Here is a 20178-nt window from a genome sequence, read left to right on the forward strand (position 1 = left end):
TTCCCCATTTAGCCAGCTCCTGGTAATCTATTCCCCATTTAGCCAGCTCCTGGTAATCTATTCCCCATTTAGCCAGCTCCTGGTAATCTATTCCCCATTTAGCCAGCTCCTGGTAATCTATTCCCCATTTAGCCAGCTCCTGGTAATCTATTCCCCATTTAGCCAGCTCCTGGTAATCTATTCCCCATTTAGCCAGCTCCTGGTAATCTATTCCCCATTTAGCCAGCTCCTGGTAATCTATTCCCCATTTAGCCAGCTCCTGGTAATCTATTCCCCATTTAGCCAGCTCCTGGTAATCTATTCCCAATTTAGCCAGCTCCTGGTAATCTATTCCCCATTTAGCCAGCTCCTGGTAATCTATTCCCCATTTAGCCAGCTCCTGGTAATCTATTCCCCATTTAGCCAGCTCCTGGTAATCTATTCCCCATTTAGCCAGCTCCTGGTAATCTATTCCCCATTTAGCCAGCTCCTGGTAATCTATTCCCCATTTAGCCAGCTCCTGGTAATCTATTCCCCATTTAGCCAGCTCCTGGTAATCTATTCCCCATTTAGCCAGCTCCTGGTAATCTATTCCCCATTTAGCCAGCTCCTGGTAATCTATTCCCCATTTAGCCAGCTCCTGGTAATCTATTCCCCATTTAGCCAGCTCCTGGTAATCTATTCCCCATTTAGCCAGCTCCTGGTAATCTATTCCCAATTTAGCCAGCTCCTGGTAATCTATTCCCCATTTAGCCAGCTCCTGGTAATCTATTCCCAATTTAGCCAGCTCCTGGTAATCTTTTCCCCATTTAGCCAGCTCCTGGTAATCTTTTCCCCATTTAGCCAGCTCCTGGTAATCTTTTCCCCATTTAGCCAGCTCCTGGTAATCTTTTCCCCATTTAGCCAGCTCCTGGTAATCTATTCCCCATTTAGCCAGCTCCTGGTAATCTATTCCCCATTTAGCCAGCTCCTGGTAATCTTTTCCCCATTTAGCCAGCTCCTGGTAATCTTTTCCCCATTTAGCCAGCTCCTGGTAATCTATTCCCCATTTAGCCAGCTCCTGGTAATCTATTCCCCATTTAGCCAGCTCCTGGTAATCTATTCCCCATTTAGCCAGCTCCTGGTAATCTATTCCCCATTTAGCCAGCTCCTGTTAATCTATTCCCCATTTAGCCAGCTCCTGTTAATCTATTCCCAATTTAGCCAGCTCCTGGTAATCTATTCCCAATTTAGCCAGCTCCTGGTAATCTATTCCCAATTTAGCCAGCTCCTGGTAATCTATTCCCAATTTAGCCAGCTCCTGGTAATCTATTCCCAATTTAGCCAGCTCCTGTTAATCTATTCCCAATTTAGCCAGCTCCTGGTAATCTATTCCCAATTTAGCCAGCTCCTGTTAATCTATTCCCAATTTAGCCAGCTCCTGGTAATCTATTCCCAATTTAGCCAGCTCCTGGTAATCTATTCCCAATTTAGCCAGCTCCTGTTAATCTATTCCCAATTTAGCCAGCTCCTGGTAATCTATTCCCAATTTAGCCAGCTCCTGGTAATCTATTCCCAATTTAGCCAGCTCCTGTTAATCTATTCCCAATTTAGCCAGCTCCTGGTAATCTATTCCCAATTTAGCCAGCTCCTGTTAATCTATTCCCCATTTAGCCAGCTCCTGGTAATCTATTCCCCATTTAGCCAGCTCCTGGTAATCTATTCCCCATTTAGCCAGCTCCTGGTAATCTATTCCCAATTTAGCCAGCTCCTGGTAATCTATTCCCAATTTAGCCAGCTCCTGGTAATCTATTCCCCATTTAGCCAGCTCCTGGTAATCTATTCCCCATTTAGCCAGCTCCTGGTAATCTATTCCCAATTTAGCCAGCTCCTGGTAATCTATTCCCAATTTAGCCAGCTCCTGGTAATCTATTCCCCATTTAGCCAGCTCCTGGTAATCTATTCCCAATTTAGCCAGCTCCTGGTAATCTATTCCCAATTTAGCCAGCTCCTGGTAATCTATTCCCAATTTAGCCAGCTCCTGGTTATCTATTCCCAATTTAGCCAGCTCCTGGTTATCTATTCCCAATTTAGCCAGCTCCTGGTAATCTATTCCCCATTTAGCCAGCTCCTGGTAATCTATTCCCCATTTAGCCAGCTCCTGGTAATCTATTCCCAATTTAGCCAGCTCCTGTTAATCTATTCCCAATTTAGCCAGCTCCTGGTAATCTATTCCCCATTTAGCCAGCTCCTGGTAATCTATTCCCCATTTAGCCAGCTCCTGGTAATCTATTCCCCATTTAGCCAGCTCCTGGTAATCTTTTCCCCATTTAGCCAGCTCCTGGTAATCTTTTCCCCATTTAGCAAGCTCCTGGTAATCTATTCCCAATTTAGCCAGCTCCTGGTAATCTTTTTCCCCATTTAGCCAGCTCCTGGTAATCTTTTTCCCCATTTAGCCAGCTCCTGGTAATCTTTTTCCCCATTTAGCCAACTCCTGGTAATCGTTTCATCATTTAGCCAGCTCCTGGTAATCTTTTCCCCATTTAGCCAGCTCCTGGTAATCTTTCCCCATTTAGCCAGCTCCTGGTAATCTTTTCCCCATTTGACAACTGTCTCTGTAATAAGCCTGAATGGAAACCTCTTCTAGACTTGTCTTTAGGGTAAGAAAAATCCAGTCCTGGTTTGAATGGACCTCTGCTCACTAACTCAGTCCTCATAAAGTCTGTTAAGATTGGGGCCAATCTGCTGGGTTATTTGGTGGAGATGCAACTGCTCTATTAGAGTCTGAGCTGCTTGTATCTGATGCTGGCTGTACACCTCTGGTAGTGCTAGTACTGTCTAAGGCTGCCTGTACTTCACCTGGGTCTGTGTTAGTACTTGCTGAAGATGGCTGTATTGGGTCTGTGTTAGTATTTGCTGAAGCCAGCTGTACTGGGTCTGTGTTAGTACTTGCTGAAGCTGCCAGTACTGGGTCTGTGTTAGTACTGGCTGAGGCTGGAAGTGGATCAGCTGAGTCTGTTCTTGTACTGGCTGATGATCCAGCATCTCCTCTACTGACAAACCTAAGCATAGCGCCTGTAAATGATACATAACAATACTATTATTAATTTAATCAGCTGCATCAGGCCCATTCAAACTGGCTCCCCCAGATTTCCTTTTATACATTTTCAAATATAAAATACTATTTACACTATGGCTTGGATGAATACTGATGGTTATTATTTACTGAGAGATGTGCAAATTTAATTTTGTGCACGCGCATATGAACGCATGTTCACACGCAACGCGGTTATCTTTTCTGAGCTGCAGTTATAAACAAGGTTGCCTGTTGACGTTTATCAAACGTAATAAATAGTTGTATTCACGCTCACATTTGTCAGGCACAAAGTCACAGAACACAGCCCTGGAAGTGGCTGGCAAGCAAGCAAGACACAGACAGACCAAGAGATGCACTGTCCAGCTAGGTTAGCAAATCAGACAGACTAGAGAGAGATGCACTGCAAGCTATCACATCAACTTAACATTTCTGTTATTTGCTGACATCAAACTTGGAGAGGAGAGAACACAAGTTTACCTGATCGCTGTTCCCACAATTCACTCTCGTGGTGTTTTTTTGTTTTCTTTTCGTGACCAAAAAGATAGTTCCGCCTAGTTCATCCTCTCATCTAAGTTGTAAACACTGACACCCGCTTTGACACGAGAGGAAGGCGGGGCCCTTGCATAATTTGCAGGGCCGCCCGGCTCTGTTAAGCTTGAACTCAACCAACCTCAAAGTTAATCTGAACAGCGCCCACAAAGAATCATACAAACAATTTCAGTATAAAGACAAAGTAGGACAGCCACCAGCTAATAGTAACTGCACATCAACGGCAATGTTAGGACAACCAGCTTTACGCCTCGATCACACCGACAGTGTTTTTGAGCTAAATGGTACGCAGCATCATCTGAATAAACTCAGCAAAAAAAAAAACGTCCTCTCACTGTCAACTGCATTTATTTTTAGCCAACTTAACATGTGTAAATATGTGTACCAACATAACAAGATTCAACAACTGAGACATAAACTGAACAAGTTCCACAGACATGTGACTAACAGAAATTGAATAACGTGTCCCTGAACAACGGGGGGTCAAAATCAAAAGTAACACTCAGTATCTGGTGTGGCCACCAGCTGCATTAAGTACTGCAGTGCATCTCTTCCTCATGGACTGCACCAGATTTGCCAGTCATTGCTGTGAGATGTTACCCCACTCTTCCACCAAGGTACCTGCAAGTCCCCGAGCATTTCTGTGGGGAATAGCCCTAGCCCTCCCCTCCGATCCAATAAGTCCCAAACAAGCTCAATGGGATTGAGATCCAGGCTCTTCACTGGCTATGGCAGAACGCTGACAATCCTGTCTTGCAGGAAATCACACACATAATGAGCAGTATGGCTGGTGGCATTGTGATGCTGCAGGTACTACAATACATTAAGGACAGGAATGTGATCCTCCAGTCAGGAAAAATCTCACTTGACACAGAGGCAGCCAATATCAGAGCCTTAAAGGAAGAGATGCAGACTCATAGAGATGGATAGGAGTCTCTCCTGTCTGAGGCAATACTGATTGCTGCGCAAATGGATGTTGCACCTCAATTTAGCAAGGAACACAGCCGCCAGAGGAAAAGGAAGAGATTCCACGATGAGACCTCTCAAGAGGAGACGGCTCAGGACAGTGCAGCAACGGTGTTTCAGAACACAGTGTTTTTTACTGCTATGGACAACATCATTAGTGACTTGGACACTAGGCTCCACACCACTGCAACAATTGTAGAATCATTTTCTGCTGTTCTGAAAGTTGGGCAGATTAGTGAGGATTAAGTATCTTCTGTGTGCCAACCACTGATCATGAAGTGAAGTTGAAGTTTCATATGCTGCCACTTCCCCCCCCTAACATGTCCCCTCTTGGTCTCCTGAATGCAATTTGTAAGATGCAGCTGCAAAGCATTTATGGAGAAGTGTGCATTGCTTTACTTATATTTTGCACACTGCCTGTGAATGTAGCTGGTGGCAAGAGCGCTTTCAGTAAGCTAAAACTGATAGAAACTATTCGTAGGCTTCGTAGTCTTGCCATGCTGTCCATTGAAAGTCAGTTAGCTAGAAAGCTGGACTTCAAAGACTTGATCAGTGACTTTGCTAGCAAGAAGGCTTGGCGCTGGGCTCTTGGTGAGTAAGGCTGAGCAAGGGTCAGTGATAACTGTTAAATGGCATGGCTATGGATATTGGATCACTACACACATGATGCCCACAGGCTGAGAACAAGACTGAGAACAGACTAAGAACAAGATATATCTCAAAGTAATGGCTGGATTGACATAAAATTTGATGTGCACAATCAAGACCCTAAGTGGGAGAAACCTATTGATTTGATGACCACGTGACCTTTCCTCTAGCGCCACCATCAGGCCGTTTCATTTCCATTTTGTTTTCCATTTTCCATTTCCACTTTTCCAGCTGCTGATTTTCTAGTTGGTATGTATACTTAGTTCAACAATCTGCTGCTTATTTTCTAGTTGGTATGTATACTAAGTTCAACAATCAGCAGCTTATTTTCTAGTTGGTATGTATACTAAGTTCAACAATCTGCTGCTGATTTTCTAGTTGGTAGGTATACTAAGTTCAACAATCTGCTGCTTATTTTCTAGTTGGTATGTATACTTAGTTCAACAATCTGCTGCTTATTTTCTAGTTGGTAGGTATACTTAGTTCAACAATCAGCAGCTTATTTTCTAGTTGGTATGTATACTAAGTTCAACAATCTGCTGCTTATTTTCTAGTTGGTATGTATACTTAGTTCAACAATCTGCTGCTTATTTTCTAGTTGGTAGGTATACTTAGTTCAACAATCTGCTGCTTATTTTCTAGTTGGTATGTATACTTAGTTCAACAATCTGCTGCTTATTTTCTAGTTGGTATGTATACTTAGTTCAACAATCTGCTGCTTATTGTCTAGTTGGTAGGTATACTTAGTTCAACAATCAGCTGCTTATTTTCTAGTTGGTATGTATACTTAGTTCAACAATCTGCTGCTTATTTTCTAGTTGGTATGTATACTAAGTTCAACAATCTGCTGCTTATTTTCTAGTTGGTAGGTATACTTAGTTCAACAATCTGCTGCTTATTTTCTAGTTGGTAGGTATACTTAGTTCAACAATCTGCAGCTTATTTTCTAGTTGGTATGTATACTAAGTTCAACAATCAGCAGCTTATTTTCTAGTTGATATGTATACTTAGTTCAACAATCAGCAGCTTATTTTCTAGTTGGTAGGTATACTTAGTTCAACAATCTGCTGCTGATTTTATTATTTGGTTTGTTATATCATTCTATAGATGATAATGTTAATTTATTTTAATTGAAGGTTAATATATATTTAATTTATATTGATTTTAAGTTATTCATGAATGTTAAGAGAATTTTCCATTCAAGAATTGTACCATTAAAATGACATTTAGATTGTAAAAGTTGGCTTTTAGCACATTTATTAAAGAGGGTATCAGTCTTGTATCAAATAGTGAATTTCACTGTATGCAGAATGTTGCATGCATGTCTGCACAGTGTTATATTTTCACAGCTCACTGTCAGTAAATATCGCACAGTAATATTGGACTACAAGAGAGTTACAAGCCTGCAAAGATAGAGTTATCTAAAGCGTTGAATGGGTCGATTGGGTTCTGGGGGTGTGTGGTTACAGCAATTGGGCAGGGTTGGTGTGGCCTGTGGTGGTGGGGCCCAATGTGATATCTTTTCATGGGGCCCAAAATCCCTGGAGTGCCCCTGCCGACGATTATCCTTTTAAATCCAAGTCACATTAAGATTGATTTATAATTGGAACATGACCAAACCTCATCACCTTATGTATTCTCCCCCCTGTGGCAGGAAGTGACATCCCCAAAAACACAAATGATAAGCCTGAAACACTTAAATGGCTCTTAGCCTCCCACACATAGGCTACTGTCTGTCCCTAACACTGCAACCACATCTGAATCTGAAACTAAATAAAAATAAAATAGGAATATCAATTATTTTATAAAACTCTAATAAATAAAAACTATTACAAAATCACAAAACTATAATAACCTTGCAGCTAAAGGATGGGTCTGGAGAAATGTAACCACTCAAGTTCATGATATGATATCAACATTATAGTTTTAACCGTGTTGTGAGGCTATACAATGTTTGTTTACAAGCATATTTTTTTTACAAACAAAGGAGCAAAACAAGATCATATTTTGGGTTCTGGTGGTGTTAGTTGAACCAAGCTCATGAGGCATGTGTATCTTATATTCTTCAAGAATCAATGTCTATGTATGGTTCATTTAATTACATCAATTTTTGGACTGAATCAATCACAGATTGCCCCTTTAAAAGGCCTAACATATTTTTTTTACAATAGGCCTACATTACTGAGTTTACCCATTCACTAGATGTTTGACAACAACGCCTCCCTTCGCTCATCCAATCCAATTCAATACCCAAAGCCGATCAATATGAATATATTATCCTAGGTTGCGTCACACGGTATCCCACCCGCGCTGCTGCTTATCCAACCGCAGTGGACCCTCGTGCGGAGGCTACTTGATACTGCGCTTTGCAGGCTTCTATAGCAGCAGTGTGATGCATAGCCTATGTGTGATGTCCTGCTGATGCACATGCTTGAAAATAACGCAGCTGAGTTTGTCTATTTGTGATGGTTTTTCTACTTTTTTCTTATCTTGAATTCGCATTTGACGCGCCGAATCTGGTCATTTGTTCGCGACTGAATTACCGTTTCCAAGAGTGGATGCTGGATACATGTGTTGGTGCATTTGTAGGATTTCTAAATTCTGAATGAAATGCAGGTAGGCAAAAAAAACGTGAACATTTTACTTCAATTGGAAACTTTTCATCTGTTCTTATATTTCTGGAAAATGTTATGGTTCGGTTTTCATACGGATGCCCTGGTCTAAGTCAGTTGTTCAGCATGCCAATACTTTTGCTGTTATTTTTGTCTTCTCTTAGGTCTGGTAAACCCAGTGACACAGTCCATTTGAGATGTCCGAAATCCATAATTATAATCAAAGTCGACCCAGCAGCACACGTGGCAGTGATTATGTGTGGCAGTATGAATATTATGATGATGACGAGCCCGTGTCTTTCGAGGGTCTCAAGGCTCATCGATGTGAGTGACATCTTATTTTACTAAACGCCTTCCCTGGCCTCTTAATGAAACGCTAGATAAGTCAATTGATTAGTCAATTGATAGTGTGTGTGCACATTACATTTTATCGGCGTGAATTTGTCGCTGTGCGTGTGTCTGCGCGCGTGCATGTTTGTTTACACTCCCACCACGTCCATCCTATGTTAATTAAGTTTCTATAATTGCATCAGGCAGCTGCTTCCCTAATTGTAATGCTCCTTTTTTTCCAAATCAGTAGGACACCACTGGGCACAGACTGGTTCAATCAACCTTGTTTCAACATCATTTGTCAACATATTGTAATGTGGAATCTATGTGGAAAATACAGTGGATTTGCAAAAAGTCATCAACTTGTTTTGAGTGAAAATTCAACCACAGGATTATGTCATTATGGTAACCAATTTTCAACAAACCTCATAAAACATGTTGAATTTGTACCTTTGAAGCAACATCACATACTCTATGCAATATCCTCTATAAGAAAAAAGTATAAACTGGATGGTTCGAGCCCAGAATGCTGATTGGCTGACAGCTGTGGTATATCAGACCGTATGACATTTATTTTTACTGCTCTAATTACGTTGGTAACCAGTTTATAATAGCAATAAGGCACCTCAGGGATTTGTGATATATGGCCAATATACCACGGCTAAGGGCTGTGTCCAGGCACTCCGCGATGCGTTGTGTATAAGAACAGCCCTTAGCCGTGGTATATTGGCCAGGACCCTGTCTTTCAAAGAATTTGTTTCCCATGCTTGTTCAATGAACCATAAACAATTAATGAACATGCACCTGTGAAACGGTCGTTAAGACACTAACAGCTTACAGACGGTAGGCAATTAAGATCACAGTTATGAAAACTTAGGACACTAAAGAGGCCTTTCTACTGACTCCGGAAAAACACCAAAAGAAAGATGCCCAGGGTCCCTGCTCATCTGTGTGAACGTGCATTAGGCATGCTGCAAGGAGGCATGAGGACTGCAGATGTGGCCAGGGCAATAAATTATATTGTCCGTACTGTGAGACGCCTATGACAGCGCTACAGGGAGACAGGACGGACAGCTGATCATGGCAGACCACATGTTACAACACCTGCACAGGATCGGTACATCCGAACATCACACCTGCGGGACAGGTACAGGATGGCAACAACAACTGCCTGAGTTACACCAGGAACGCACAATCCCTCCATCAGTGCTCAGACTGTCCGCAATAGGCTGAGAGAGGCTGGACTGAGGGCTTGTAGGCCTGTTGTAAGGCAGGACCTCACCAGACCTCACCAGCAACAACGTTGCATATGGGCACAAACCCACCGTCGCTGGACCAGACAGGACTGGCAAAAAGTGCTCTTCACTGACAAGTCGCATTTTTGTCTCACCAGGGGTGATGGTTGGATTCGCATTTATCGTCAAAGGAATGATCGTTACACCGAGGCCTGAACTCTGGAGTGGGATCGAGGTGGAGAGTCCGTCATGGTCTGGGGCAGTATGCCACAGCATCATCGGACTGAGCTTGTTGTCATTGCAGGCAATCTCAAGACTGTGCGTTACAGGGAAGACATCCTCCTCCCTCATGTGGTACCCTTCCTGCAGGCTCATCCTGACATGACCCTCCAGCATGACATTGCCACCAGCCATGCTGCTTGTTCTGTGCATGATTTCCTGCAAGACAGGAATGTCAGTGTTCTGCCATGGGCAGCAAAGAGCCCGGATCTCAATCCCATTGAGCACGTCTGAGACCTGTTGGATCGGAGGGTGAGGGTTAGAGCCCCCCCCCCCCCCCCCCCCCAGAAATCTCCGGGAACATGCATTGTGCCTGGGTGGAAGACTGGGGTAACATCTCACAGCAAGAACTGGCAAATCTGGTGCAGTCCACAAGGAGGAGATGCACTGCAGTACTTAAACCCCCCTATGTTCAGGGACACATTATTCAATTTCTGTTAGTCACATGTCTGTGGAACTTGTTCAGTTTGTTTCAGTTGTTGAATCTTGTTATGTTCATCCAAATATTTACACATGTTAAGTTTGCTGAAAATAAATGCAGTTCACAGTAAGGGGACGTTTCTTTTTTTGCTGAGTTTATATTCAATTCTGTAATTTAGGACTAAAGCATTTAGGAAGTCATCAACAGCTATTGTTGTGAATAGTTATGCACGCTCAAATTTTCTGTTTTTTTGTCTTATTTCTTGTTTGTTTCACAAGCAAAAATATTTTGCATCTTCAAAGTGGTAGGCATGTTGTATAAATCAAATTATACAAACCCCACAAAAATCCATTTTAATTCCAGGTTGGAAGGCAACAAAATAGGAAAAATGCCAAGGTGGGTGAATAATTTCGCTAGCCGCTGTATATCAAATGGAATCGACAAGTGAATAATACTTATGTTGCGTTCACTTCTCCATCTCATCCAAAAATCTCACCAAAACAATCTTACTGTATTTAAAGAGAGGGAATAAGAGAAACCTGAAAGACAGAGGGAGAGATGGAGATGATGTAACATCTTCCAACGCAGTGTGCTTGTTTTACAACTTAATGACTATTTACTGACCGGAACTGGACCATAATCCCTTGTTGATCTGATGTTGCAGACTCCATCGTCATCGGCTTCTGGGTGGGACTAGCCGTGTTCGTCGTCTTCATGTTCTTCATCCTCACCCTGCTGACCAAGACAGGAGCCCCGCACCAAGAGTGAGTTGAAAACAGCCCCTCTTTCCCCCCCTAAACCGTACAATCTGTCTACCCCATCTACGTTCCCCATTTCCCCTGAAACCCTCTACCCCTTACCTCTCCACCCTTTGCTGGGAGCCCTTCCAGAACCATGGACAGCCCCAGAAACTAGCATTGCAGTTTCAAGGGCTTTTTCTCAATTGTCTCAGTCTGTCCCCACCTCGCCTTTTCTCTGTTATCTGCACTAATCTAAAATAATTGAGCAGGTGAAAGCCAGCCTAATTATGAGCTTCCACCATATTGTTTTCACCTGCCAAGTCTTTTCTAATCAGTACAAATGAAGGAGAAGACCAGGGGAGAGAACAGATTTTTAGACAACTGAGACAGAGCCAAAGACTGATTCCCTCGATCATATCCAACCGTCTTACCTACCGCACTGCAGAACAACTGTGGCTAACATTTTGCTTGTTGGTTAATATGCCATCAGCAGAATTTCCATTAGTAGATAATAAATAAGAAAGAGAGGTATATGTCAAGGCGAAATAATGAGATGTATTTATCTGTTTATATTAATTTGTCTCTGCATCAATCCATTAAGTCTCACCTCTCGAGGCTGTTTCATGGCACTTTAGAGGCAGATGGCTTGGCTCTGGAGTGGAAACACACTAACACTAGAGCTACCATTAACACAAAACACTGGTGACACACTGGTGTGGACGTAAGTCTCAATGGAAAAAGCACCATTTGGGCTGTCTTGCTCACCTCCATATGGTTATTGGCAAGACAGTACAAACAGATCTGGGACCAGGTTAAGAAAGGCTACCTTTGGGAAAAAAATAATTATCTAGTAATCACCCAGTGAATATAATCTGTTCTCTCCGTAATGTGATAAATCGTCAGTCTGTTAAGATTATTTCTGAATTACACAATCTAATAAAGATTCAATCAAATGTTGGATTATAAGACATTCACAAGCTATATTGCTGTCCTTGAAAGTAATATAAATTCATTGACACGTATTGCTCCTTCTGCTTTGTCCCTTCCCACTGGGCAACTGTTGAATCAACGTTGTTTCCACGTCATTGCAACCCCAAAAAATCTATGTGATGTCATTGAAACAATGTGGGAAAAGTATTGGATTTGCAAAAAGTAAGGTCATTTTGTATTTTTTTCCCACCCAACTTTTAACCTAAATCCAATGACATGGTGACATTTTTGTTGTTGATTTCACGTTAAATTGACGTTAGTTGACAACTCAACCAAATGTAAATCTAGACTTGAACTGACGTCTGTGCCCAGGGGGTTCTCCTCTTCATCTTGCTCACATCCTCGCCACTTAACTTCTCTGCTCTTTCATAAACTTCTCTCTGCCCTCTTCTTTCCATCCATCAATCCTCATAATTTTTCCTAAAGTCCTATTAAATTGAATTTCTCTCCACTCCTAACCTTCCCCTATCTTCGACTAACCCTTCACCTCAACTAACCTCTCCTCTATTATCCTCTCCTCTCTTTCTAAGCCCCTCTTTTCTCCTTTTATCCTCTCTCTTCCCTCCTCTCTAACCCCCCCCCCCCCCCCTCCTCTCCACTCTAACCTCCTCTGTGAGAGAGATGGCCATTACTCTAACATTTAAAAGGCTTAAAATCGGACTGAGAATGTCTTATTCAAAATAACTTTATTTAAAACTGCAGTAGCAGAGCAAATTAAACATACAAAGCTGGCAGCTAAAACGTATATGTCTCACCGTAGTTAAAAGTAGTTCTGAATACAAAGGACATGGTGTTATAAATCCTTTGTGCCAATAGTGGATTGTGAGCACTAACATAACTTGCTTGATGTTGTTGAGATGAGGATAAGGCAGATATTTCATTGGTGTTTTCAAGTGGGCACCTTCCATCTTAAATGTTTCGTTGATGAGTCCACAGCATTTCCAGAAGGCTCAACAGTGAATTCTGGTATCCCAGAACCAGCCCCCTCTATACCTGCTCAATCTCCTCCCCGCTCACTTTGAGGCCCATCTGGGTTATTTTCTCTACAGCCAGAGTCACTGGCTGCCCCTTTCAGCAGCCTCTGAAGTTGCCTTCATGGTTTGACATAAGGCTTGGCAGTGAATCCCAAGGTCCTTCAGCAACCTGGTAGTAGATGTTGCCACAAATCCACAACACCCAACCTCCATTGGGCAAACTCTTGCTTTCCAGCCTCCCTGCTCGGTATCCACTGCAAGCTCAGCCTCTTCCACTCGTGTGCCTCGTCCACCTTATCATCCCAAGGCACAGTTAACTTCACAAAGTAGAGAGCGCACAGAGACTGGGACCATAGTAGACCATAGTACCAGGTTTGGTCTTAGGTTGGTAACAGCTGTTGTATCTCAGATGGAACTGTGAGGCATTGGTCCACATCCGTCAGCATTTTCCATTCTAGGGCCGCATTCAGATTTCCAGCCTTTGTCCTTGGAGAGAGATTTCTCAGTTTTTGTTCTCCTCCGTGGACAAATGCTTTTTGTTGCGTAGGGTCAGGTGTTCTGGGAGGCAAGGCATTGATGGTTGTTCACTTGGTTTCAAAGCTTCAGCTTGGCAGGATGGATGGACCTGTCAATGCTCTTGAGTCCTCTGATGGTTTCCTGCCTTAGCACCTGGGCTGGGTCTGTGTCCTTGAGACTTGCATCATACTGTCGTCACCTGGGCTGGGTCTATGTGCTTGAGGCTTGCATCATACCGTCGTCACCTGGGCTTGGTCTGTGACCTTGAGGCTTGCATCATACCGTCGTCACCTGGGCTTGGTCTGTGACCTTGCGGCTGGCATCATACAATACTTCCAAGGGTTTTTATGGGCTGCTCTGTTGGTATTGGCTCATCATTGATGAAGAAACCTTTTGTCAGACAGTTTACCTTTGGTGATAGACATGCTTCTTGATTTGCAAGGTATTTATTCAATCTTCATTCTGGCCCACTTGAAGTTATCTTGAAGTTATCCAAGCAGGCACCTGGTGCATGCTGCAGTAGTGGTCATGGTTGTTGTCGTGTCTTTGGCTATGCCGGATTAAGTGATATATGACATGCTATTCTATAAAATAATTTGTTTTTTTCCAGGTGATCCTCCAGCTCTTACTTTTAGAGTTATTCTTTTTTCCTTGGTGAAAAGCGCTTCGATGAATTTGAAAGGGATAGTTAATTGAACCCACCTGGTGTCCCAGGTCTAAATCAGTCCCTGAGTAGAGGGGAACAATGAATAAACGCAGTGGAACTGGCTTTGAGGTCCAGAGTTTAGTTTGAGGGCTCTAAACCCTAGGGTTATACCCACTTTTTCTTTCTTGCTGGATGGGCTCAATACACTCCACATTTGATGTTTATGTGCTTGAGTTATTCTGCAAACTTTGGTTTTGCTCGAGTCACTGAACATTCGACTGACTTAAATGACTTCTCAAGAAGTACTGATCAATGCGAGACCCTGTTCTCCCTCCTCCAAGCACATTCTACTGACACAAACATTCTGGCACACCTACTTTAAGATGGCAGGTGACCCAATTACTGAGCTGAAACCCCTGTGTCAATTGCCGACTTCCATTAACTGGACCAATAGAAACAGTTGACAATGAACACGACTGCAATTGGTTGAAAATTATGGAAAATACCTAGTTACTGGTACGTTTGGCTCTATAAAAACTTGGAATAAAAACACTTTAAAATCAAGGTCTCTATTGAAGGCCTCTCTTTCACACCCTCCCTCTCTCCTCTCCTTGTAACATCTCGCTCTCTATTCTCCCTCCCCAACAGAAACCCGGAGCCGTGCGAGAAGCGCCACCGGCTGGGGAACTGCGTCGTGGACATCCACTGCCCCCAGGGGAACTCCCTGGCCGACGAGGACAAGGCCTTCTCGCGCCCCCTTCTGGACGAATCACGCTCCTTCTTCTACATCTGCAAGGAGAAGCAGGGGAGAGGGGGTGGATGTGGGCCGCATAGGGTCCGTGGGAGTCTGGGAGGACGCAGCTCCTTCGGGTTGGAGGAGATGGGGGAAGCCAGCGAGCGGGGAGACGGCGGTATCGACCTCCAGGGACTTCCAGAGGAGGGAAAGTCAGAGAGGGAACACAGCTTCCTGTCGCACCACTTCGACATTCCCAACTTTGTGAACTCAGAGCACAGCTCAATGACGGGAGAGGATGATCTGCTGCTCTGTGAGCCGCCCGCCCTCCTGGACAGCCAATCGTGCGTTCAGGATGGCCACCACGTCATCAGCTGAGGCCCCGCCCCATCCACATACATCATTGACATCATTATTGGAGATATGTTACCATAGCTGCAGATGAATGGCAATACTTGAGTTCCAAATGGCCTCTTCTCATTTATTTTATAGGAGTGTGGACTAACAGGTACTGTAAAGTCACACTGACCTCACCCATGACTACCAGGGTTGTGTTCATTAGGGCATGCAACAAAAAACATTTTGTTGCATAAAAACGAACATTTGTGTTTCTTATGGACAATTCCAGTTAGTCCCGCCCTGTTTCAGTCCGTTTTCCTGTGTTTGGTGACTCATGAACATGACCTAGCTCTTTTCCATCTGGCTATTGGCTGAAAATCACCATCAGCCCCTGGTGAACCTTACTTGTTAGCTTGTACTAATAGGTTGACACAGGGTGACAATGTTTTCTGCAAGGGAGAATATTCTCAAGTGGAAACTGCAGCGTCTTTTTTTGAACCTTTATTTAAGCAAGTTAGTTAAGAACAAATTCTTATTTACAATGATGGCCTAGGAACATTGGGTTAAATGCCTTGTTCAGGGGCAGAACGACAGATGTTTACGTTGTCAGCTCGGGGATTCGATCTAGCAACCTTCCGGTTACTAGACCAATGCTCTAACCACTAGACTTCCTGCCGCACCAAACCATCACATTATCTTAATGGCTAACTCATGAATTCATTTTATAAGTATGGGCTGGATGACACTACACTGGAGAGATGAGATGCCTCTTTATGAGAAACCATCTCATAAAGATTGAATGAAAAAGCAGAGAGGGGGTTGGAGAAGAGCGAGAGAGAGAGACTGTGTGGAATACATATTGATGAACACTGGTCTTCCGTTGCCCTTGTCGTATCTTGACTGAGAAATGTTCCAGACAGAAACATCATCAGACACTAAAGAAGCAGGTTCTAAACGTATAAATGCATGTATAAATACTGTTCATGTATAGATGATTATACAGGTAATATAAACCATCAGCCATGAGTCTCTGAGTGTTTTTTGTTAACAGGTATATTACACTAGCATAGCATAAACAGCTAATTAAAGTCTTCGGCCAGCTTCAGAACCTGCAGCTGCATCTAATCTAAGCTTTGTTTGCTTTAATTAATCTTTATGAAAGAACAGAAAAAACAAACCTTTCATAATACAAACACATTAGTCAATAACAAGATGACAATAAAAGGTACAAGGAGATTGTCTCATTGTAAATTAGAGGAGATGTCATCCTGCATTCATCTTGCAAAGACTACCTTGTGTCCCAAATGGCACCCTATTCCCTTTAGTGCACTACTTTTGACCAGGGCCCTATGGGCTCTGGTCAAACATTGCGCACTAAGTAGTGATTGGTTGCAATTTGGGACACATACAAAGAGGTGTGTGGCGAATACAAGTGAGCCGATCAGCATTAGATGTCAATTAATGCATTCAAACCAGGAGACGTGATGCTGACAAACAAGGGAGGGAGGGAGGTACAAACACTAAACCTGCCATCTACACTCTTAGAAATAAAGGTGCTATCTAGAACATAATACAGTTCTTCAACTCTCCCCATAAGAGAAACCATTGAAGAACCCTAGTTGGTTCCAAGTAGAACGATTTTGGTTCTATATACACTACATGACCAAAAGTATGCTCATTGAACCTCTTGATTCCAAAATGATGTGCATTAATGTGGAGTTGGTCCCCCCTTTGCTGCTATAACAGCCTCCACTCTTCTGGGAAGGCTTTCCACTAGATGCTGGAACATTGCTGTGGGGACTTGCTTCCATTCAGCCACAAGAGCATTAGTGAGGTCAGGCATTGATGTTGGGTGATTAGGCCTGGCTCGTAGTCGGTGTTCCAAATCATCCCAAATGTGTTCGGTGGGGTTGAGGTCAGGGCTCTGTGCAGGCCAGTCAAGCTTTATGCAAGGGGGCAGTTAGGATCACCACTTCATTTTAAGAATGTGAAATGTCAGAATAATAGTAGAGTGATTTATTTCAGCTTTCTTTTCTTTCATCACAGTCCCAGTGGGTCAGAAGTTTACAAACACTCAATTAGTATTTGGTAGCATTGCCTTTAAATTGTTTGACTTGGGTCAAATGTTTCGGGTAGCCTTCCACAAGCTTCCCACAAGAATTTTGGCCCATTCCTCCTGACATAGCTGATGTAACTGAGTCAGGTTTGTAGGCATCCTTGATCGCACACGCTTTTTCAGTTCTGCCCACACATTTTCTATAGGATTGAGGTCAGGGCTTTGTGATGGCCACTCCAATACCTGGACTTTGTTGTCCTTAAGCCATTTTGCCACAACTTTGGAAGTATGCTTGGGGTCATTGTCCATTTGGACAACAAATATAACTATGGTCATTATGGCCAAACAGTTATATTTTGTTTCATCAGACCAGAGGACATTTCTCCAAAAAGTACAATCTTTGTCCCCATGTGCAGTTGCAAACTGTAGTCTGGCTTTTTTATGGTGGTTTTGGAGCAGTGGCTTCTTCCTTGCTGAGCGGCCTTTCAGGTTATGTCGATGTAGGACTCGTTTTACTGTGGATGTAGATACTTTTGCACCTGTTTTCTCCAGCATCTTCACAAGGTCCTTTGCTGTTGTTCTGGGATTGATTTGCACTTTTTGCACCAAAGTACGTTCATCTCTAGGACACAGAACGCGTCTCCTTCCTGAGCGGTATGATGGTTGCGTGGTCCCATGGTGTTTATACTTGCGTACTATTGTTTGTACAGATGAACCTTCAGGCGTTTGGAAATTGCTCCCAAGGATGAACGAGACTTGTGCAGGTCTACCATTTTTTTTCTGAGGTCTTGGCTGACTTGATGTCAAGCAAAGAGACACTGAGTTTGAAGGTAGGCCTTGAAATACACCCACAGGTACATCTCCAATTGACCCAACATGATGTCAATTAGCCAAACAGAAGCTTCTAAAGCCATGACATCAATTTCTGGAATTTTCCAGGCTGTTTAAAGGCACCGTCAACTCAGTGTATGTAATCTTCTGACCCAGGGGAATTGTGATACAGGGAATTATAAGTGAAATAATCTGTAAACAATTGTTGGAAAAAGTACTTGTGTCATGCACAAGTACAAAACTCGGAATTCCAAATCGCAAACTCTGGCCTCTTTCTAGAGCCCACAAGAAGGACCGCCGCGGCACCTTCCTGTTCAAGTGAGCACAGCACAACAAGGTGAGTCCAAAAATGTATTGTATGCTGCTGCATAAATAATGTATTATGCCAGGGAGATATGTATACTGTAGCTAGAAAGTAATGCTAAGTGCATGTTGGGTAGTAAACTGTTAGTAGCCCATGTGCCTCACCCTAATAATTTGGTCCCTTTCCCTTTTCATAACTTAGGCTACTATTCTGACTTGGTGGTGCACATGTAGCCTGTAGCCTATTTTAGAGAAATGTCATCTTGAATATTGTAAGAGCTTTTATTGTCTTCTTATATTCCCCCTTTATTTATCCTACGGTTCTGACTTGGTGTACAGGCAGAATACTGTAAGAACGGCCCATGTTCTGAATTCTTTCACTGTACATTTCAAAAGTGTGTACATCTCAATTGTCAGTAGAAACCATTTTGTTTAAGCACGTCAGCCATATCAGCTATGTTTTTTAAAAAGGCAGTAAATGAGGCTAAAAACTGTTTCGCTGCCAGACAAGGCTCTGCTGATAGCCAGGTGTAGTGGTGGTAAACATTCACTCCATGGTGCTGAAAAGAAAGCTCTGCTGTTGGGACAGCTTTATGCAGGCCCTAACAGTTTGTGGGCACCATTTGTCACCATTATAGTGCAATTAATGTACTGCTTAGTGTTGTGTAGTTTAGTGGCTTTGCTGGCATGAATAAAAATACTAATAAATGTTGTTTTCCACACCAAGATTTACATGCTAAAATCGCCACTGGTTGAGACACTTAGCAAAAAACTTGCCAAAACTATAATTTAACTATAAGAAATTTGTGGAGTGGTTGAAAAATGAGTTTGAATGACTCCAACCTAAGTGTATGTAAACTTCCGACTTCAACTGTAAGTAAATATATGGAAGCAAAAGGGTTCTCCAATGGGGACAGCCGACAAATCATTTTGGAACCTTTTTTCTAAGAGTGGACCGTTGTCCCTTGACAAATGTAATGTTCACAAAAACAGGACTCAGTTTTGCTCTATGGAGGACAGGTATCACTAGTTTTGAGGGAAATTTGTTTTCATCATGTTCTTTCTTTCTCTCTCTCTCTTTCTCACACTCTGTAACACTCTCTCTCACACACTCTAAAACTCTCTTTCTCTAAGTCCTGTTAGGTGTTGTAGAGTAGCTAACATTTTTGAGACCATTGGTGATGCATCAGAGCCCCACCTGTTTTGAGCCTCACCTGTTACAGTTTTTATTTGTTGACTGTTTTGCATGTTATTTTGGCATTAATACGTGTCACATATCAGTTTGCAAGCAATGTAAAAAAAAAAACTATAATTGAGATAATAAAGCTGCATGTAAAAATGGTCTCTTTTTTGTTTTCTTAAGTAAGGCAGCTCCTAAATGCACGTCTTTCAGCCTAGCTCAGTGTTTTTTGAAGTGGTGGGGCAGCCAGCGGAAAATACAGAGCATAGGGGTTGGTAATGTTCTCAAGTTGAGCCGTGATTGGCTCAGTGTTCCATCACTCATGGGGACACTACGTCGCCGCAAAATCTACTGGGAGAGAATTAGTTTTTTCCACTTGGGTGCTGCCATAGAGTTACATTAGAAGTGCCCATTCAAGAAGGCTCAAGGTCATTGGCCACAGATAAAATGACGTCAAATCACATATCTACCGTAGCTTTGATTGGACTGATCATGTCAATATCATAATTTCAAATCGTAGCTAGCAAGCTAGACAAGCAGTCATCATTATGAGTCAAGTCGACAATCTACTGGCAAATCCTTTTCAATCCTTGTCATATGAAGAAAAATGATAGATAAAATGTATCTGTGCGCATCGGCCATTTGACATAAACATTACACAACAAGTTGGAAATGCAAATTCAACAATGAGTGCTGAGGCACGACTGCAGCCCTGGGTTCAATCCTAGGCTGTGTCACAGCCAGCTGTGACCGGGAGACCCATGGGGCGGCGCAC

General features: G+C 42.8%; 1 protein-coding gene across 1 annotated transcript; it reads left to right on the forward strand.

Moving 5' to 3' along the window:
• The first annotated feature begins 7529 nt into the window (after positions 1-7529).
• On the forward strand, positions 7530-16056 carry LOC110529368 (melanocortin-2 receptor accessory protein 2A). Its single transcript, XM_021611508.3, has 4 exons — positions 7530-7834; positions 7995-8154; positions 10760-10859; positions 14610-16056. Exons 2-4 carry the CDS (start codon positions 8028-8030, stop codon positions 15070-15072), a joined length of 690 nt encoding a protein of 229 aa, XP_021467183.2. The 5' UTR covers positions 7530-7834; positions 7995-8027; the 3' UTR covers positions 15073-16056.
• The last annotated feature ends 4122 nt before the right edge of the window (positions 16057-20178 follow it).

This window comes from Oncorhynchus mykiss, chromosome 8, assembly GCF_057628025.1.
Source record: "Oncorhynchus mykiss isolate SJ-2025 chromosome 8, ASM5762802v1, whole genome shotgun sequence".
Lineage (NCBI taxonomy): Eukaryota > Metazoa > Chordata > Actinopteri > Salmoniformes > Salmonidae > Oncorhynchus > Oncorhynchus mykiss.